Source organism: Ostrinia nubilalis, chromosome 11 (assembly GCF_963855985.1).
Source record: "Ostrinia nubilalis chromosome 11, ilOstNubi1.1, whole genome shotgun sequence".
NCBI lineage: Eukaryota > Metazoa > Arthropoda > Insecta > Lepidoptera > Crambidae > Ostrinia > Ostrinia nubilalis.
The window spans coordinates 13840748-13859784 of NC_087098.1; the positions used below are offsets into that span (position 1 = coordinate 13840748).

The 19037-nt window shown below is 38.4% G+C and overlaps 2 protein-coding genes across 2 annotated transcripts; one reads left to right on the forward strand and one right to left on the reverse strand.

Moving 5' to 3' along the window:
* The first annotated feature begins 125 nt into the window (after positions 1-125).
* On the forward strand, positions 126-8834 carry LOC135076356 (probable methylthioribulose-1-phosphate dehydratase). The gene is made up of 6 exons (XM_063970851.1): positions 126-276; positions 1261-1355; positions 3847-3960; positions 4729-4879; positions 5275-5477; positions 7241-8834. Exons 1-6 carry the CDS (start codon positions 259-261, stop codon positions 7341-7343), a joined length of 684 nt encoding a protein of 227 aa, XP_063826921.1. The 5' UTR covers positions 126-258; the 3' UTR covers positions 7344-8834.
* On the reverse strand, positions 8825-16637 carry LOC135076348 (uncharacterized). Its single transcript, XM_063970841.1, has 4 exons — positions 16272-16637; positions 9999-10242; positions 9560-9802; positions 8825-9297 (listed from the first exon to the last, which is right to left on the reverse strand). Exons 1-4 carry the CDS (start codon positions 16497-16499, stop codon positions 8843-8845), a joined length of 1170 nt encoding a protein of 389 aa, XP_063826911.1. The 5' UTR covers positions 16500-16637; the 3' UTR covers positions 8825-8842.
* Positions 16638-19037: the final 2400 nt, after the last annotated feature.

Genomic DNA, 19037 nt, shown 5'->3' on the forward strand with positions numbered 1-19037 from the left:
AAATAAAATCGTTTCATCAAAAAATATTATGACCTCTCCATTAATCCAGTTCTAGCTCGATGAGAAACAGTTGAACGTTAAAATAGAACTTTTGACAGCCATTTGACATTCGGTAAAATATTTTTATAGAAACAACAAAACAGGAAAACTGATAAGAATTTCGCGATAAGCATTATTTTAATAGTTTTTAATTTACATTTTCATTTCTTAAACCATAATTCCAAAGTACTAAAAGTGCCCTTCGATTTTCTTTTAAACATGTCAGACCTTGGACCAGTAAGTAAATAAATATCTACCTTGGAAGTTTTCTTAAACATCGTATAATAGAACCACAATATCTCTTTATACACTCTACATTAGCTTACCAGTGGGCTTCAAATACGTACTATTGAAGCCACTAAACAGAATAATAATAATAATAAGATCCCACATACATTACAATGCAAAAAGCGGCAATTTTAGATACATGCCGATTTCTTCAGAATGAACCTACAATCTCATCAGATTTATCACAAACACTTATGTAAAACCATTCACTTCGCAATGCCCGTAAATGGTTTTAGAACATACCAGCCCGGAGCATGGTCAGAAGTGAGCTGAGTTAAAGAATTTTATTAAATAATATTAAACATGCTTTAAAAACATAATAATATGTAAGTAATTGCATCATTTTACTCTTATTGTGCTTTTCAAGTAAGTATTTTGTATAAGAGTATTTATTATTTTTATTGGTTTTTTTTTTTTTTTTTTTTTTTTTATCACACAGCGCCAGCTAGCCCCAAAGTAAGCAACTTAATGCTTGTGTTATGGGTGCTAGCTTAACGGATATACTACTTATATACTTTTTTTTTTTTTTTGGGCCTTCATTTGCGCCAGCTCGACCAGGTTTGATCTATTGCGGCAGCCCTTGTCTTTAGAGTTCACTGCTTAGTCCCGTTGGGTCTATAAATTTCCAGATTCTTTGGAGCGTGATATCTGCTATCTCATCCGGGTATGGTAAAAGAGTAACAAACATCCATACATCCATTCTTACAAACTTTCACATTTATATCTTAGCCTTTTGGGCACTATTTCAAAGGACCAGGCTTGGTATAATCTTGTGTGTAGGATATAGTAAATAAAAAAAATCTAGCTCCTCATTAATGTCTTTTGCCATAAGAGAAAAAAAGTTAAATTATACTACAAAACATGCTTCTCTTCTGCATTTGTATAATAATTATTTGAATGAAATACTGTACAATTAACTGTTTTGAATCACAGGAGCACCCGAGAAATTTGATTCCGGAGTTGTGCAGACAGTTCTATCACCTCGGATGGGTTACAGGCACTGGAGGAGGCATATCAATTAAAGAAGGGTATGTTGATCTATTTCATAAACACCCCCCTATAATAATTTGAGTCTTTGCATTTTGGCATACTTTTAGTTAGGTTCATTGGCTAAGTTGCTTTTGGCGGATTGAATTTTTAATATTTATCCAGCAACTGGGCCCACCTTCAATGTTTTATATTGTTGTTATGGGGTTTAATTAATAAAGCGCCATGATTATCTTCAACTTGATTGTTTATTGCAATCTTACACATGCAAAATATAATTATTACAACGGAGCACATCAAAACAAAACTTTTCAGTCGGCCATTTTTCCACAGAGAGACCATAGACATGAGAGACCATAGACATAGAGCTAGCTTTTTTAAACTCTAAACCATAAATTAATGTTTAGTGTTGTCATTACTCAACATTTTATTATTAATTAAATACTAAATCAATAGAATTGTACTCTACAATCTTAGAGTGGGCCCAGTTGCCAGAAGAAATAATATTTAAAAATTCAATCCAGAAGCTTGGCCCGTATACCAAGCTAAAAGTGGGCCAAGTTGTTAGAAGACTCATAATTTTTACTGAGGCAATGCAATACAAGAAGTTAGCCTTGTGCAGTTACTGAATCATAATTACACCATTATTTTGATGCTATTATTTTTTGTTGTTATAACTTACTTAACAGGGTTCGAAATTATCAAGATAATTACGTTTCGTGATAATTATCAGATAATTATCGGATAATTATCAACAGTGTAAGATACATTTATATTGTTTCATAAGAAATTGTGATGTTACATTGAGAATATTGCGTTATGTTTTTGGTTACTGATTGTTGTTAAGTTATCCATCGCTAGTCGCATGAAGCGTTGTGAAAAATAGATAAATATTTTGACGCTAGTTAACGAGTGATCGTTATGGAGCTAAATAGATAGGTTTTAGAACTATCTATGTTAAATAACGTCCACCACAGTCCACACGAGTTTGAAAACTTCGAATACAGTTCACTTTTACGAATGCATTTTTTTGTTATTATCAAGATAATTATCGTGATAATTATCATTGATAATTATCCTTTCGAACCCTGTTACTTAAGTACCTGTCTTGATACTTGTCTCTTAGCTACAAATCTAAATCTGCTTTTGTTGTCGTTTCTATTCTATCCAGCGGTCCAGTCTTCAGGCCATTTCATGACTATCATACCCGTTTTGTCCTAGTAAAACAATTAGGTATTTGGTGCTTCAGGCACTACGAATCAGACGAATAGATTCTTGGCTGTTAATAGAGAAATGTATAAAGCTGCTTTTTGTTGCATAAATAGTATGCTGGGCATCCCAAAATTATACTATACAGGAAACTTTGGCCAAAGGATAAGTAATATCTGTTGGATGGTACCGTAATGCATAGTTAGGAAGGCCCTGGACCAGGGTTCGAAAGGATAATTATCAATGATAATTATCAAGATAATTATCGTGATAATAACAGGTGGATAATTATCGGTTGATAATAACAAAAAAATGCGCTCGTGAAAATTAACTGTTATCGAAGTTTTTGAACGTGTATTTCCGCACTTGCGTCTAGTGGTGGGCGTTAATCAACATAGATAGTTATAAAACCTATCTATTTAGCTCCACAATGATCACTAGTCATCTAGCGTCAAAATAATTATCTATTTTCCAACCTTGATGCGACTAGCGATGGATAACTTGACAAGAATCAGCAACCAAAAACATGAAAGTAACATTTATTTAAAACAATATGACAAATGTATCTTAAACTTAAGGCGGCCAACCGTCCCGCATTCTGCGGGACCGTCCCGTAATGACAGTTGCAATTCCGCATTGCAATATTTAATAAAATAGTCCCGCAAATCGTCCGAGGCGTCCCGTATGTCCCGCATTCCTCGTTTCCCATCGTTTTGCTCGCACAAAAGTGTTCCACATCAAAATACAAATGACTTTTGCCTAGCCATCGTCCAGTACCTACTCTGTTTGCCAGGAACAAACGCTCCTACGGAACGAGTTTTTTCCTTAATGAACAGCTTATGGACATCCGAAAAGTCGTCACTAAAAGTAGAAACATTACGTGCAATGCTAATTATAAAATTCAATATGGGGCAGCTGTGAAAACTTTTTGGACATTCTGAACCAAAACCCAGACCTATTAAAAAATGCCACTCATGTGAAAAATATGATTTTAAAAATAAATGTTAATTCGGTAGTAGTATTGTTTGTTTCTAATTTAAGTACACCATTAACAATTCCAACAAATCCTAAGTCTTATTGTGGATAGGGGTGGGTGTCCCGCATTGACTTATTATAAAGTTGGCCGCCTTACTTAAACTGTTGATAATTATCATGAAGCGTAATTATCTTGATAATTTCGAACCCTGCCCTGGACTAAACAATGTCAAATTCATGTTTAAAGTTTAGACATGGCGTACCGAGGAATGTAAACAATTCAAATGAAGCTTGTCTCTTTCTCTAGAAATATGATACCTTGATAATAATTTAATTTTAATTTTGCAGTGATAAGATTTACATCGCACCGTCTGGAGTACAGAAAGAACGCATGAAATGTGATGATTTATTTGTGCAGACAATCAACGACGAAGATTTGGAGCTACCACCAGCAGAGAAAAAGTTAGTCAATAGTTTATTGCAAAGTCTTATGTTGTTACCGAATAGAAAGATAAAGGCTAGTTTCCTAAAAAATCAATGACATAAAAAAATATTGGACATGATACTTTTATTTGTTAATCAAACAAGTACGTAGGTAATTACGAAGTTATGATGCGTTGAAGTTCCGCGTGACGTCACAAAGTGTTACACTTTTGAGCAAGCCTTGACGTCACGGGCATTCTTTGAACTTGGCGCCCTTTATCTCTTTCAATTTTCATTAGTTTGAAAAAGTGAAAAATACGTCTCGAGTATTTTTTGATAAGTTAACTGACTAATTCAAATTCTTGCTTTTTTAACCAGTTCTGCATTCTACAGGGTGTTAGGTAAATGGGTATATGAGCCGACACTAGTCCATGTTAACGTTGGGCATATAAATGGTATGGTGAAGTCAGAAAATTATCATCTTCATTTTATTTTCTATTAATATCTTCATTTTAAAAATTTAAATTTTCATACAAATCGGATTTTATAAAATTTATGTTGTATGAAAATTAAAAAAATTCAAATGATGATATCAAATTTCTGACTTCACCATATCATTTATATGCCCACGTTAACATGGGTTAGTGTCGGCTCATATACCCATTTACCTAACACCCTGTAGAATGCAGAATTGGTAAAAAAATATATACCAATATCCACCAATCACGCAGCATTTGGACCTCGCGTCTACGTATTGCCATCTGGCGGATTTTTCAATCGCGAAAACCCTCATTAAATTGTTTCCAGGCTAAAGAAAAGTCAGTGCACGCCTCTCTTTATGCTGGCGTATCGCGAGCGAGGCGCGGGCGCCGTCATCCACACGCATTCGCCGCACGCCGTACGCTGCACACTACTCTATGACAAGGAGTTCACCATAACGCACCAAGAGATGATCAAGGTAGTTACCTACTATATGTATACTTAACTTTATGAACTCAACGGCCGGCGGCCGCAATTACATTTATGGTTAAAGATATTTATTTCTCAAAAAGATTACAATGCAATCACTTACAGAGAAACATTAATTTGTCTTAATAATAATAAACAATACAAAAACGATTTAGCGTAGCAGTTCTATTAAAAGTGATTTTTTATTTTTATAAAGTAGGTAGGTGCAAATAAAATACAAGCCATCCAGTAAGTCACTGCGCGGCGCGGCGGCGAGCATGAATAGGTACAATTCGAAAACATGTTTTGTACGGGATAGGACACATTTAACATTTGAGCGAGTGGCTTATAGGCTGTTTTCATAGTAATTAGACAAATTTGAAATTTACAATTCTGTGGTTATAGGGAATAAAGGACGCGCAACTCGGTCGCTACCTCCGTTACGACGAGAAACTCGTGGTGCCAATAATTGAAAACACGCCCTTCGAGCGAGACCTAGCCGGCAGCTTGGGCGACGCCTTACAACGGTACCGAGGTACTAGCGCGGTACTGGTGCGGAGACACGGCGTCTATGTGTGGGGTGACACGTGGCAGCAAGCGAAGACCATGTAAGCATAAAAGACAATGCCGGAAATTGGCGTCTTCTTTTTTTCGCGCGGCCATCGACCAAACTTTGTTTTTTGATTACAAAATAGTGTAATAAACCAAACTTACTATGGCATGTATACCTCTAAACTCAGTCTGAACTGAGTTACGAGCATTAGAAGTTTGATGATTTTCATACTAGATTTGCTTTTTGCGCGCAAAGTTTTGTAAGAAATTGCAACAAAATAGTGAGATTGTATGTGTAAACAAACAATACCATCCATTAAAGGCTCCAGACATCAGTATGGAGCAGAATCATAGCATAATGTTCATACACACCGAGTACTCGGCCGAGAGCACTGTCTCGCCCGTTTGCTCGCGTAGCGTATTACACTTGAAAATTTCGACAGGTATATCCAGTGTCTAAGTAGCTCAGTCGCCCGGCAAGCGGAAGGTCGTGGGTTCGAGTCCCGCCTTAGGCAGTTCGATTTTTCAAGTTGTTGATTTAAAATTTAATTTGAGAAGTGCCTATTCGCTGAGAAATTTTAATAACCATGTAAGCATAGTCGCGCATCATCATCATTTCAGCCACAGGACGTCCACTGCTGAACATAGGCCTCCCCCAATGACTTTCACATCGCACGGTTGGTAGCGGCCTGCGTCCAGCGCTTTCCTGCTACTGAGTGCTACTTACCTTTATCACGTCGATCCACCTTGTGGGTGGACATCTCACGCTGCGTTTTCCAGTATGTGGCCTCCGCTCCACAACCATGCTGCTATTACGGTGTTCAGTTCTGCATACTTTATAATATGCCCTGCCCATTGCCACTTCAGCTTGCTAATCCGTCGGGCTATGTCAGCGACTATAGTTCGTTTACGGATCTCCTCATTTCTGATTCGTTCTCGTAAAGAAACAACGAGCACTATTTCCATAGTACGCTGTGCAATTTTGAGCTTCTTTATGAGGCCTATAGTGAGAGGCCACGTTTCGGAGCCGTATCGTCCCTTATACTTCAACACCGCGAAACTGCATTTTCGTAACTTTACCTTTAAAAGAAGTCACATTCTTGTTTATTTATACTTACAATAAATCCGTAGAGAGGTCAATTCTGTACATGAAATATATTTTCAAAATAACTATTAGGGGGTGATTAGTGATCGATACTGATGCCAAAAATGCAATCAGTAAAAATTTTGTCTGTTTGTATGTTCCTTATAGAAACAAAAACTACTCGACGTATTTTAACGAAACTTGGTACAATTATTCTTTATACTCCTGGGCAGGTTATAGTATACTTAGGAATTCCCACGGGAACGGGAATTAGCGGGAAAATCCTTTTGTATGAAAAATCTAAACCGCTTAGGTTAGACGCTTGAAATTTGGCATGCAGGTACCTTAGTAAACTTAAAGCTTAGTTACAACAGGATATTGCAAAATTCCCACGGGAACGGGAATTAGCGGGAATATCCTTTTGTATGAAAAAATCTAAACCGCGTAAGATAGATGAAGGGGGTAAAACGGGATCCACGCGTACGAAATCGCGGGCGGCCGCTAGTTTATTATAAACAAGAATTTTTTTCTTTTCTCCTGTAAAGTTACGAAAATGTAGTTTCGCGGTGTTGAAATTTAAGGAACGGTATGTCATCACTGGTTTATATACTTTCGTATTGAGGCATTGAGGTATTTTTCACGAAAAATGCTATGTAGCTTCCCGGTCACTCACTTATGTAATTTTTGCCAAAACCGAACTGAATTGAAAAGCAAGTTGTATGTTACCTGTTACAGGACCGAGTGCTTTGACTATCTCTTTGAAATGGCAGTGGAGATGAAGAAACTGGGGTTAGATCCCGCGCACAACCCGGAGACAAGTGAAAACGGACAACTTTAAGTACGGACGCATCATTTCAGCCACATGGGGAGCGATTCTCTTGGCACATCCACAATCCAACATTCATTTTCAAGTTAAGTGCCCAATTGTATTTTTATTTTTCATTTATCGATTTTTTTTTGTCCTTTACATAGACGACAAAAATCAAGATTTTGTTACTAAAACCAAAGATGTAAGTGACTAGCTAAAGTTTTAGATATTTAGAGATCAGATCGCTCCACTATACTTGACGCAAAGATCCGTGGCAGGCGGGGCCATAAGTAATTTTTGACACTCGCCAATATCTATAAAGCCTTGATCACACGTACCGAGTAAACTGGCGAGACAGTAAAATGTTACTCGGTCGAGACAGTTGGGTGAGCGAGTCACATACTCGAGCGCTCGGCCGAGCACTCAGCGTAATGTTCATACACACCGAGTACTCGGCCGAGAGCACTGTCTCGCCCGTTTGCTCGGTACGTGTGATCAAGGCACAAAAGCGAAAGGTCACTGACTGACTCACTCACTCATCACGAAATCACAGAAACTATAAGCGCTAGGAGCACAATATTTTGTGCTAGGAGTCTCAAATTTTGCATGGGGATTCCTTTTAGAACGTCTAAGACGGAATTTTGCAAAATTCAACCCCTAAGAGGTAAAACGGAGTCCACGCGTACGAAGTCGCAGGCAGCTGCTATTTATTATATAAAACTACCGGCGTTTCGGCGTTTTTCTATGCCTGCCTGTGTGACGTCATCCATAACCAGTGTGAGTGCGACGAGAGAAAACGTGATATGCACTGTTTTATTATTACACCGCCTGCCTGCCACGAGTCTTTGAACCGAGATTAACTGATCCACAGCAATGGATGGACAGATGACGGCACTTCAAACTTGTGTTTAACGTCAGATACAAACAATGACGCAATAAACACAATTAGGCCCAGAACAGACGGTGAAACGCAACTGCAACGAAACTGCAACTGCTAGTTACTTTTGTGTTGCATCTAAGTTTCTGCCATAGCGTCCGTTGAGAGACCACACATGACGCGACCAGTTTGAAACTTTCAGTTTCATTCATCAGAATCATCAGAAAGTAGCAGTTTCGTTGCAGTTGCGTTTCATCGTATGTTCTGGGCCTTAATGTAGGTATAATGTCCAAGAATAAGTTTCCGTCGTCCATACATTAAAGTGTCGGAACAATGAATACATTTTATAGGTAAATAAGCATAAATTTATATAGTCTATGTATTTTTGATACTTGTTAATATTATGATAAAAGCTGTAGCTCTATGTAAATAAATGTGCCATTTAACTTTATTGTATTTTTTGGAGATCTGTAGTTCATTAAAAAAATATTCGGAAACTATTGTGCTATTGACGACGACACAATCTAAACATAGCATATTTTCCATCAATATAATCAATAAGGTAGCTCAATGAATGTGATTATACTTATCGTTAAATTGTTTCTCATTTTGTTATCAAAAATTAAACATACTGAAACAGAAAACACGCAATTTATTTATATTCTATGTTGCTTTCCCGCCACACCTCTGCCATGATGCTTTGCGATATGACCCCCATATCGTTAGATTCTTCAGGGGACTTCTTCACGGTCCTTCTACTAACGCCATGAACGCTAGACGCGCATTTTCTCAGTATCAAATCCTTCATCTCTTGCAATTCTGCTTTTGATAGAAAATTTGTGTTGGAGAACTCATCATCTAGAGGAGGGCTTTCTCTCTTCGCCATTTCATACAGCGACATCAAATCCAATGTAGTTTTATTCTTCTTGGCGTAAATCGCTTGCTTCCTCCTCAGGATTCTCTTGAGGTCCTCCAGATAGGTCTTGTTTTCTGTGATCTTACCATCTATAATTTCTATCTCTTTCTCGTTAAGTTTTTTAAGGTCTTCGTTGGAGATGTTGAAGTTGTTCTTAACTTTTTTGGGCAATTGGCTGAAAGTTACGCTTTCTGGAAATATAATGTTACCGATTAAGGTCAATTCTTTTACCAAAGATGTGAAGTAAAGGATTTGTCACACTGGAGCGATCTGCGGTCAGGTCAAAGTGAACACAGCCACATCATAATGTTATGAACAAAATTGTCCAGTGTGACAAAACTTCTGAGGATCTACTTCCTTTCCTACCTAATGAAATCGATATGTCAAGTTAATTAGAAAAAAATGTGGGTGCCAAAACGCGTAGACGTAGCGCATAGGTGCACGTGCATTTACCTTCACCTTGATTTTCATTTCCGTACGTAGGTTTAATAGAAAAGAATGCTCGGAGTTTCTCCCTGGGCTGCAGACAATCTCCTAGGTATACGTCATATTCCACGCAAACCACCTTCTCATCGAGTTTTCTCAACTCGACATTGTTCTTTTTGAATCGAGAAAACTTTTTCGCGATAATTTTGATTCTCGGAATTTCACTGATGTGGATGTTTTCTGCGAGGTACAGGCCGGAGTCCAATTTATCTGTAAAATCCATTTAAGTCATGTGAGAGAAAATTAAGAATAATACAAATAATTAAGTCATTGAAAAGAAATATAAGTTATTTTAATCGATAAAAAATATTGCCAAACAAAGCAAACAAAGTTTTATGCAAAACGATTCCAGGACTTGTATCTATAAACCTTTATCTTATCACGTAGACTATTGACTCTCGCTCACCTTTATCTTGGCTTATGTACTTATCAATTTCATCAGCATTATCGATATTTTGCCACTGGGATCCCTCTGTGGTTTCTTCGAAGTCTGGCGCTGATACTTTTTTGTCCGACGTATATTGCGAACTATTTACTTTCGGTGAAGTGTTGCACAACACTTTCCGTAGTTCCTTCAGTTGGTTTATGGTTTCCGGAATGAGCGGGCTTAACGGGTCAAACCCGTACTGCTCTTGAAGGATATTCTGGTACTGGAAAATAAATGAAATTTACACTCTGATCCCAGTCAGGAACCAATTCATATTTCGTCGCTTGCCTCTAACTGACGTAACTGACATTTTGCAAAATTTTCAGGCGATTAGACAGATCGATTCGTCTTGCGAAATTGATTAAGATGGTGTAGATAGGGCATGCAATTCGGATATCCGGATATCCATATTATTCGGATATTCGCCACATTTACTATTCGAATAGCATCTATATAATTATTCGGTTTTTTCGAACAATGCGAATTCGACTTTCCTATTAAAAACTTGTAAAAATATCTGACCGCAAACTACTTAATAAAACTTAAAACTATTAAAACTGCAGGAAAAAAGTTAGCGGTAAGGTTAGATGAATGGACAAGTGCGCGCTATCGCAGATATCCCTTCAAGTGCCAACCAATATTCGCGAAAAAGGTTAAAGTGCCAGGCATAATTATGGTTTCCGATGGTGCTAGTGTTATGGTGTAGTTATCTCCTGTTGTAATGAGATTTTTTGTTCGCAGTAAATCAGCAGGAGTCCAGTGACTCAGTTGCCCTCAATGGTTTCTCAACTGTCCTGGAATCTACTAAGGAGATTCCTGACACTAGCTCTTTGCAGTCTGCTGAATAGGAAGCCTTCAATGGTCATGAGTTGTTGAACTGATGAGTTTGGATGATTTGAAATCCTGATTTGATATCCTTGTAGCGGAGTGTGTGGCTCTTTATTTCCTCTCTGACTGTGGGCAATGGCAAGTCCTGATCCTGATAGATGAGCCTGTTGCTGATATACCACGGGATTTGGTAAATCAAACGTATAGCTTTTGTCTGGAAGCGCTCGATTATGTCGAGATTGGAGTTGGCAGCTGTTCCCCACAGCTGTATCTCGTAGGTCCAGATAGGTTTAAGGATAGTTTTGTAGACCATCATTTTGCTACTAGTGTTCAGTTCAGCTGTGACTGGACTCCGACAAGCCACATCATGTTTCTTAGTTTGACATCTAGGTGCTTCCTCTTTGTCCATGCTTTCTCCAGGTTAGCCTGCGGTCCAAGTGCAAGCCCAGATACCTAACGTCCTCAGCGGCTCAGCCTGAGGTATTTGGATACCATTAAGTTTAACCGATGGGCAGGAGTTTCTTCTGAGAGTGAAGGTTACATGAACATGCATAGATTTTTCCCCGTTCGCTTTAATATGCCATGAATGGTACCATTTCTCCATTTCCGTCAGGCTTTCCTGGAGATAGAGTGAGGCCGTAACTGGATCGTCGTGTGTTGCCATTGTTACCGTGTCATCAGAAAAGGTTCCTGTGAATGTATGTGCAGTTGTTGGCAGGTCTGCGGTAAACAATAGGTATAGCACGGGCCCCAAGACACTACTCTGGGGTATACCGGACGTTATGTTGCATAGGGCAGAACAAGAGTCTCCAGATCTGACTTCAAAGCATCTGTCTTTCAAATACGACCTAAATATTTCGTAGAACGTACATGGGAGGTTCTGTTTCAGTTTGTACAAGAGCCCTTTATGCCAGACCTTGTCGAAGGCTTGACTTATGTCCAAGAACGCAGCTGAGCAGTATCGTTTTTTTCTAGTGCTTCTGAGATGATGTTTATGGTTCTGTGGACCTGTTCAGTTGTGGAGTCTCTTTCCCGCAAACCAAATTTGTGTTTGAGGTATCAGATCACCGATGTGGGGCTTCATTCGTTTGAACAGTATTTTTTTCGAATACCTTCGATTTATTTTTCAAGTAGTTATTGAAGTTAGATGATTGTATTAAGCAAATTGATCCTTATTAAAATGATTATGGACAAAAAAGTGTTTGTTTTAATTTACATTATATTGAAAATAGCAGTATTCGAAAAAATCGTTTTATTCGAAGTATTCGAATACCATAAATTTTAGTATTCGAAATATTCGAATACCAATATCGAACGAATAATGCATGCCCTAGGTGTAGATAACTCAGTTTCGAAAAAAATGTCAGATACGTCAGTTAAATAGAGGCAAGCGACGATTTAACCGACTTCAAAAAAGGAGGAGGAATTTGTTTGTGGCCACGTATGTGACAGTAGACCCTATAGGTATTGACAGCGCCAATTTTTCAAGAAATGAAGCTGAGTACCAAAGTATCATTTTCAGACTGGCTAACCATAATATGCTAGCCTATAGTAATCCCATCCCAACTAATATTATAAATGCGAAAGTAACTCTGTCTGTCTGTCTGTCTGTCTGTCTGTCTGTCTGTCTGTCTGTCTGTTACGCTTTCCCGCTTAAACCTCGCAACCGATTTTGATGAAATTTGGCATAGAGATAGTTTGAGTCCCGGGAAAGAACATAGGATAGTTTTTATCCCGGTTTTTGAAACAGGGACGCGCGCGATAAAGTTTTTCTGTGACAGACAAAATTCCACGCGGGCGAAGCCGCGGGCGGAAAGCTAGTATTTCATAAATACTTAAACCAGACTAAAATGAATGTTACGTTCAGCTCTACAGCTTTTTTTAGCTTACTCTGTGTTTAACGTAACGTTTAACTTACTTAGGTATTTTAAGCCATAATTTGTCATGCTGGATCAATGCAAAAAGTAAGCTAGGTACCTACTCTTTAGGAACGGGTTTTAGCAAGTCCGTCCTTATTTATTCCTCCTTATTTATTTGATCACCAACAAGGTTACATTGTATAGCATTGTACTTATCTGGTAGGATTGTCGCGACTCGCTCGCCAGTACTATTATTAGCAATGATTACATATCAGTGGTGCCCAGCTTGCCTGCGGTGGTCGGCCGATTGATAAGTAGGTATTACTAGGTATTAACTGAAGTTGTGTTTTCGTTAGTCATCAATTTGAGGCTAAATATTCTCATCATCCCGAAACTGTTTATTTGCAATAACCCTGGATTGCACATCTAACATTAGGCCTACTTCTATCGCACTCAGTGGACCAAAGAAGGTCGCAGGAAGCACCTGTAGCCTTATTCACGTAACAAAACTTCAACGACAACAAATCGCTCAGTTGCGATACTTGCGATCCTATCGATTAATCGTTCTATCGAAATGACCCTTGTGAATACGGATCCAGAACTGTTTTTCAATAGGGCGACTTCTAAACGTCAACGAGATTTTGACTGTGTCAAAATACGTGAATTAGGCCACTGGATGCGGGCAACGCAGGACCGACCATGGAAACCCGTGAGCGAAGCCTTTGTCCAGCAGTGGACCGCATCAGGCTGACATCGTAGATCGCTTCCCTTCATCCTCAATTCATCAAATTACCTACTTAGGTTAGCAAACAGCGAGGCTGTTAGGTCTTTAAACAGAAAATTGGACCGCCAGACAGACCAGCTAGCTACAATTAGTTACCTACATACTCAAATAGTTGGTAGGTATGTAAGTTTCTCGCCTCGGCCGAGTCAACGACCAATGAAAATGTACTGATAAACTGCCAACTTTGAACTGTTAATTATTGTGGGTTTTACCGGTAGCATCCACAATACAAATTGTTTATAATAACACGCACATTATGAATTGAACTCTGTCTAGCTTTATAAATACGTAGGTACCTACTAACTAACAAAACATGAACATGATTAACTTATGATTCTTTTTAGGGTTCCGTAGTCCTGACAAGGAACCCTTATAGTTTCGATATGTCTGTCTGTCTGTCTGTCCGAGGTTTTGCTTGGAAACTATTGGCACTAGAGAGCTGTAATTTTGTGGAGGTATGTACATATTAGTCACGCCGACAAAAGGGTAGAATAAAAGAAGAACGGTCATCTGTGACCCAGGCCCGACAGAAACGAGACACCTCAGTTTTTTCGTCATGTCTTAATTAGTTAAATTATATATTTTTTATATTCGAAATCTATGTATAACACCAAATTATTACCCTTTGTTTTTGTTCAGGCGTCATACAAAAACTAATACAAAATGCCTATTTATCACCAAAATTGGTAAATGTATGTACCTAAATAGCTGCTATGGAATGTATCTAGGCGACCTGGAGATACAGCCGGATTATACAGGGTGGAAACGAGAAGTTACAAAATCTAAAAATTCAATGTTACCAGCTTCCATAATCTGTAACCTATTATTGGTACCATTTGAAAGAGCTCGTGAAGCATAGGGTTTCTGATTTCTCGACTTATATTTTTTCTCGAGTTTCGAGAATTCTCGAGGCCAAAGTCTCGAGTTTTCTCGAGTCTCGAGTCTTTTAATGAAAACTGCTGAAATCGGTTGAAATTTAATAAAAACACAGGTTTTTTTAATTTAATATACCTACTTTTATGCACAACAATCAATATTAGAATTTAGTACCACTTATTTGGTAAGGAAAGAAACAAAAAATAAAATCTTCTTTCATAATTAATATTTACTAATAATCATAACAAAAGTCATAAAGTCTCGTGTACTTTAAGGATAAATAACAATAAAAATCTGAAGCTACAATTGAATCACTTGTTTTCTAAAGAACACAAGTCCAAATAGCAAAATTACGATAAATAGTTTTTTTTTATGAATAAAAAAAACTTTTGAAGAAATTTTTAAATTTCTTACAGATAACGACTTGAATAAACTTTACGAGGAGGCACGAGTACCTAACCTAACGTCTGTTAGGTAAGGTAACTATCTAGTTAACAAGTTTTTCAGTCTTTACATCAGGCAGAGTTAAAAATACATAATAATATAATTATCATACTCGTTGGTGAACATTATTATTACTTAGTTTCGATTAAGATCATTACTTGCAAATCAAATCAGTTAAAAAAGGAAAGACTAGGCCAGTCTTAAAGCAACGTTGACCTATTAAATAATTAAAAACTTACTTTTGTCTAAGAAAATAGGCTTTCAAGAATATTAAAGCTTCAAAATCGAAACTCGAGAATTCTCGAGCTCCGGTAATTTTTTTCTCGTCTCGAATGAAGCCAAATTTCTCGAGTTTTCTCGAGTTCGAGAAAGCTCGAGCAGAAACCCTAGTGAAGCACTTTCAGAATCAGTAACTAGTTTTTCGATATCTTGTATAGTTTAGAAATAATCGAGTGAGATCACTTATCGTTCCATATGTATAACCACCCTGTATAATCCGGTTGTATCTCCAAGTCACCTAGATATATTCCATAGCAGCTGTAATAGACATTTAGGTACATACATTTACCAATTTTGGTGATAAATAGGCATTTTGTATTAGTTTTTGTATAACGCCTGAACAAAAACAAAGGGTAATATTTTGGTGTTATACATAGATTTCGAATATAAAAAATATATAATTTAACTAATTAAGACATGACAAAAAAACTGAGGTATGTCTCGTTTCTGTCGGGTCTGGGTTTTTTTTGTATGGGGCGTGACCGTTCTTCTTTTGTAAAAAAATTTTTTTTGGAGTAGCTCCCCTACATGTAAAGTGGGAATGATTTTTTTTTCTACCCCATCGTGTGGGGTATCGTTAGATAGGTATTTTAAAATGGGTTAAGTCCTAAGGCACCCCCTTGGATTTTGGGGGTTACCTACCGATTCGACGATTGAAAGACAATCGCTCCCCCTCCCCCCGTATCATGACATAAACAGACGCAGACTTGCCATGCAGATGTGCGTCAGTGAGTACTAATCTGCGCGATTTGTGTCACCCCCTGATGGTTGGCACCCGGGGCGGACCGCTCAGTCTCAGTCCCTAGCTCTTCGCATTATAAAATCATCGAAACGCTTAGTGCGAGCTGATGGAACGTCGACAATGTAGGGATGGTACGCTAGCCTGCGTCTGGTTCCCGGTGATGGAAAGGGGCTGGTGGAATTAGGCCGTATAATTCCTTCGCACATTTTCCGAAGTGTAAACCTGTAGAAAACCGGAACTGATTCGAAACGAACCATAAATTATGTACCTAGTTAAAGCTACACTTTGTAACAAATATCCTTCGATCAACAATACCTACCAACTAGATATCAAGTCAGCGTAAAAATTACGTTTCGGGAAATAGAGCGCACTTAAGATCTAGTTGGCATTGTTGATCGAAGCAAATACCTATTCCTAAGTACTTAGTAAATTCTAAGAACCTGTTCAATTGGTGCCGTAGTATCTGTCAGTTGGCCGAAGTCCTCATGCGTCGGAGCAACATAGCAACACTTGTTCGTTGTAAACTTGTCTACCTTGATCTGGGTGCCTTTAACTTTTGGAGCCAAGACCTCTTCAAACTCCGCGACTCCCACGCCTTTGTTTTGCCTATCTTTCTCCACATTTCTCTTATGATGCATTCGACCAAGCCTGCGTTGGTTTCTGTTCATTTTGTACAGGATAAGTCATTTTACGAGTAATTTAATTCACATCCTCCAACAATAAATCCTTTGCGTGATAAAAATGTGCGTTGAGAAATACAAAAATTACATTAATGACTTTGACAGCACTAAGTTTTTTCGTTCACCTACTTTAAGTTTTCTATTTAACTCGTCTTCACTAAACGAAGAAGGCTTGAACATGGCTTGAACAATGGCTTAGACGATATTTTCACAAAAAAAAACTAAAAATCTTGATAAAGAAAATAACATCCATTTAGCTAATAGGTGTAAGCATTTTTAAATCGAGGGTGGCCACCAGGATGGTATTGGTAGAAGAAGATAGTATTAGTAGTTGATTCATGATGAGCTGTGTGTGATACCTACCAACAAAAATCGTGGGAACAGGAATACATCGTCCGATGGCAGACCCAAAACTACACACGGATGTTTAATCAAAAAGTATGGGTAAATAGCAGTAGGTGATAGGTAACAGTCACACGTTACATTTTATCAGCCAATGATTCGCTGATCTGACATCCCACCAAGGTAAATGTTTTTGGAGTGAACTCCTTCATGCACATGCATCGTCTTCGTTTCAGCCAAATAACGTCCACTGCTGGACAAAGCCCTCAAGGATTTCTATAACAATCGGTCCTGCGCTGCCCGCAGCCAGGCTCTTCCCGCGACCTTCACTAAATCGTCGATCCACTTAGTGGAGGGCCTGCTCACGCTACGTCTTCCAGCACGCGGTCGCCACTCGAGAACTATTCTGCCCCAATGGCCATCGTCTCTGCGAGCTATGTGCCCCGCCCACTGCCACTTGATTTTAGCATTTCTGCGAGCTATGTCAGTCACTTTGGTTCTCCTGCGGATCTCCTTATTTCTCATTCGATCACGCAGGGAAACTCCGAGCATAGCCCGCTCCATCGCCCGCACATGCATATGGCTTGCCAATTTTATGTAGACCAATGATATTATAGAACTATAGATATGTTACGTTCATAGAAATTACGATTTTAATCCGTGCCGAGCTATTCCAAATTGCACACATTGACAAATGTAACTGATAAGTGAAACAAAAGATACGAAATAGCACGCAAATGAAAGAGATAGCTATAGTTTTAACGATTCTGCACTAACTAATCTATGTCCGCAGCGCACGCATCCTTATCGCTCTAACGTCAAAACAAGATCGCTTTCTCTTTCATAACTTGAACATGGCGCATGGCGTCTTGATTGTTTGCATAAATAATTGAAAATATAAATACTAAATAATTTGGGTGTGTAATGTATGATATAACTACATATCATATAATACTTAGAGGATATAACATCAAATTATATAAAATCATTTAATATAATAATTATTTACTATAATAAACGAATAATATAATTTTAAAACGAATAATTTTAAGACAAATAACTATTAACTGATATAAAATGGTTTGATATAATGAATATTTTCTATAAAACTTACAATGTATAAAATTTAAAACAAATAACATTCAAATCATATAAAAATAAAGTGTCGAACAATCAAATGAGATAAAATTCTTTTCCTATAAAACTTAAATCATATAACAATAATGATCTACTATATAAAAATAAGTCGGGTTTTCCTCCCTGACGCTATAACTCCAGAACGCACGAACCGATTTCCACGGTTTTGCATTCGTTGGAAAGGTCTCGGGCTCCGTGAGGTTTATAGCAAAGAAAATTCGGGAAAAGGGGGTAAAACGGGATCCACGCGTACGAAGTCGCGGGCGGCCGCTAGTTTTATATAAAGTTCAATTGTTATAATAAGCATTGCATGCAGCAAGCAAGCAAGCAAACAAGCAAGCTAGCAAACGAGCAAGCAAGCAAGCGAGCAAGCAAGCTAGCATGCAGGCAAGCAAGCAGGCAAGCAAGCTAGCAAGCAAGCAAGCTAGCAAGCAGGCAAGCAAGCAGGCAAGCAAGCGAGCAGGCAAGCAAGCAAGCAAGAAAGCAAGCAGGCAAGCAAGCAAGCATGCAGGCAAGCAAGCAAGCAGGCATGCAGCATGCAAATTTGACTAAAAACTTGAGACTTCTGTCACGGCTCCGGCACTGCGGGGCTCTGGCGGTCCCTCGCGTGCTAATCGTCGCAGATGGCTTTCGCTCGACACCGCGTCTTCGGCTTGCTGGCCGGCTTCGCCGGCCAGCCTCAGCCGCGGCGCCTCGCTTCCAGCCACCTGCTCCTCAGCCCGCGGGCCGCCTCGCCCCTCCGTGCCTACGCGCTTCTAAATTACACTCTAGGGGTAGGGCAGACAAGACTACGTGGAGTCAGTTTTACGGCGATTCGTTTTTGTCACTAAAGTCATTTATAAGTCAAGCTAAAGAAGAACATACTAAAAGTTATATCTATCAGAAATAATATCAATTAAAGAGTATACCAAATAGTCGTTATAACAAATAATATTTATTTTATGTAATGGTTATATGAAATATTATTTATATTAAACAAAATTACATCAAATGAGTCTTAGATTAAGTAAGGTTTATATCAAATGTCTTTATGCGTTTTGATTGGTA

Bases quoted from the DNA above. Each gene is read 5' to 3' on its own strand.
- LOC135076356 (XM_063970851.1), top strand. The intron at 4,880-5,274 runs GTAGTTACCTAC...CTGTGGTTATAG, and splicing joins CGCACCAAGAGATGATCAAG to GGAATAAAGGACGCGCAACT. The intron at 5,478-7,240 runs GTAAGCATAAAA...TACCTGTTACAG, and splicing joins TGGCAGCAAGCGAAGACCAT to GACCGAGTGCTTTGACTATC.
- LOC135076348 (XM_063970841.1), bottom strand. From the start codon at position 16,499: ATGAACAGAAACCAACGCAGGCTTGGTCGAATGCATCATAAGAGAAAT. The intron at 10,243-16,271 runs GTTCTTAGAATT...TTTATTTTCCAG, and splicing joins CTACGGCACCAATTGAACAG to TACCAGAATATCCTTCAAGA. The intron at 9,298-9,559 runs GTAAATGCACGT...TTATATTTCCAG, and splicing joins AAATGAAAATCAAGGTGAAG to AAAGCGTAACTTTCAGCCAA.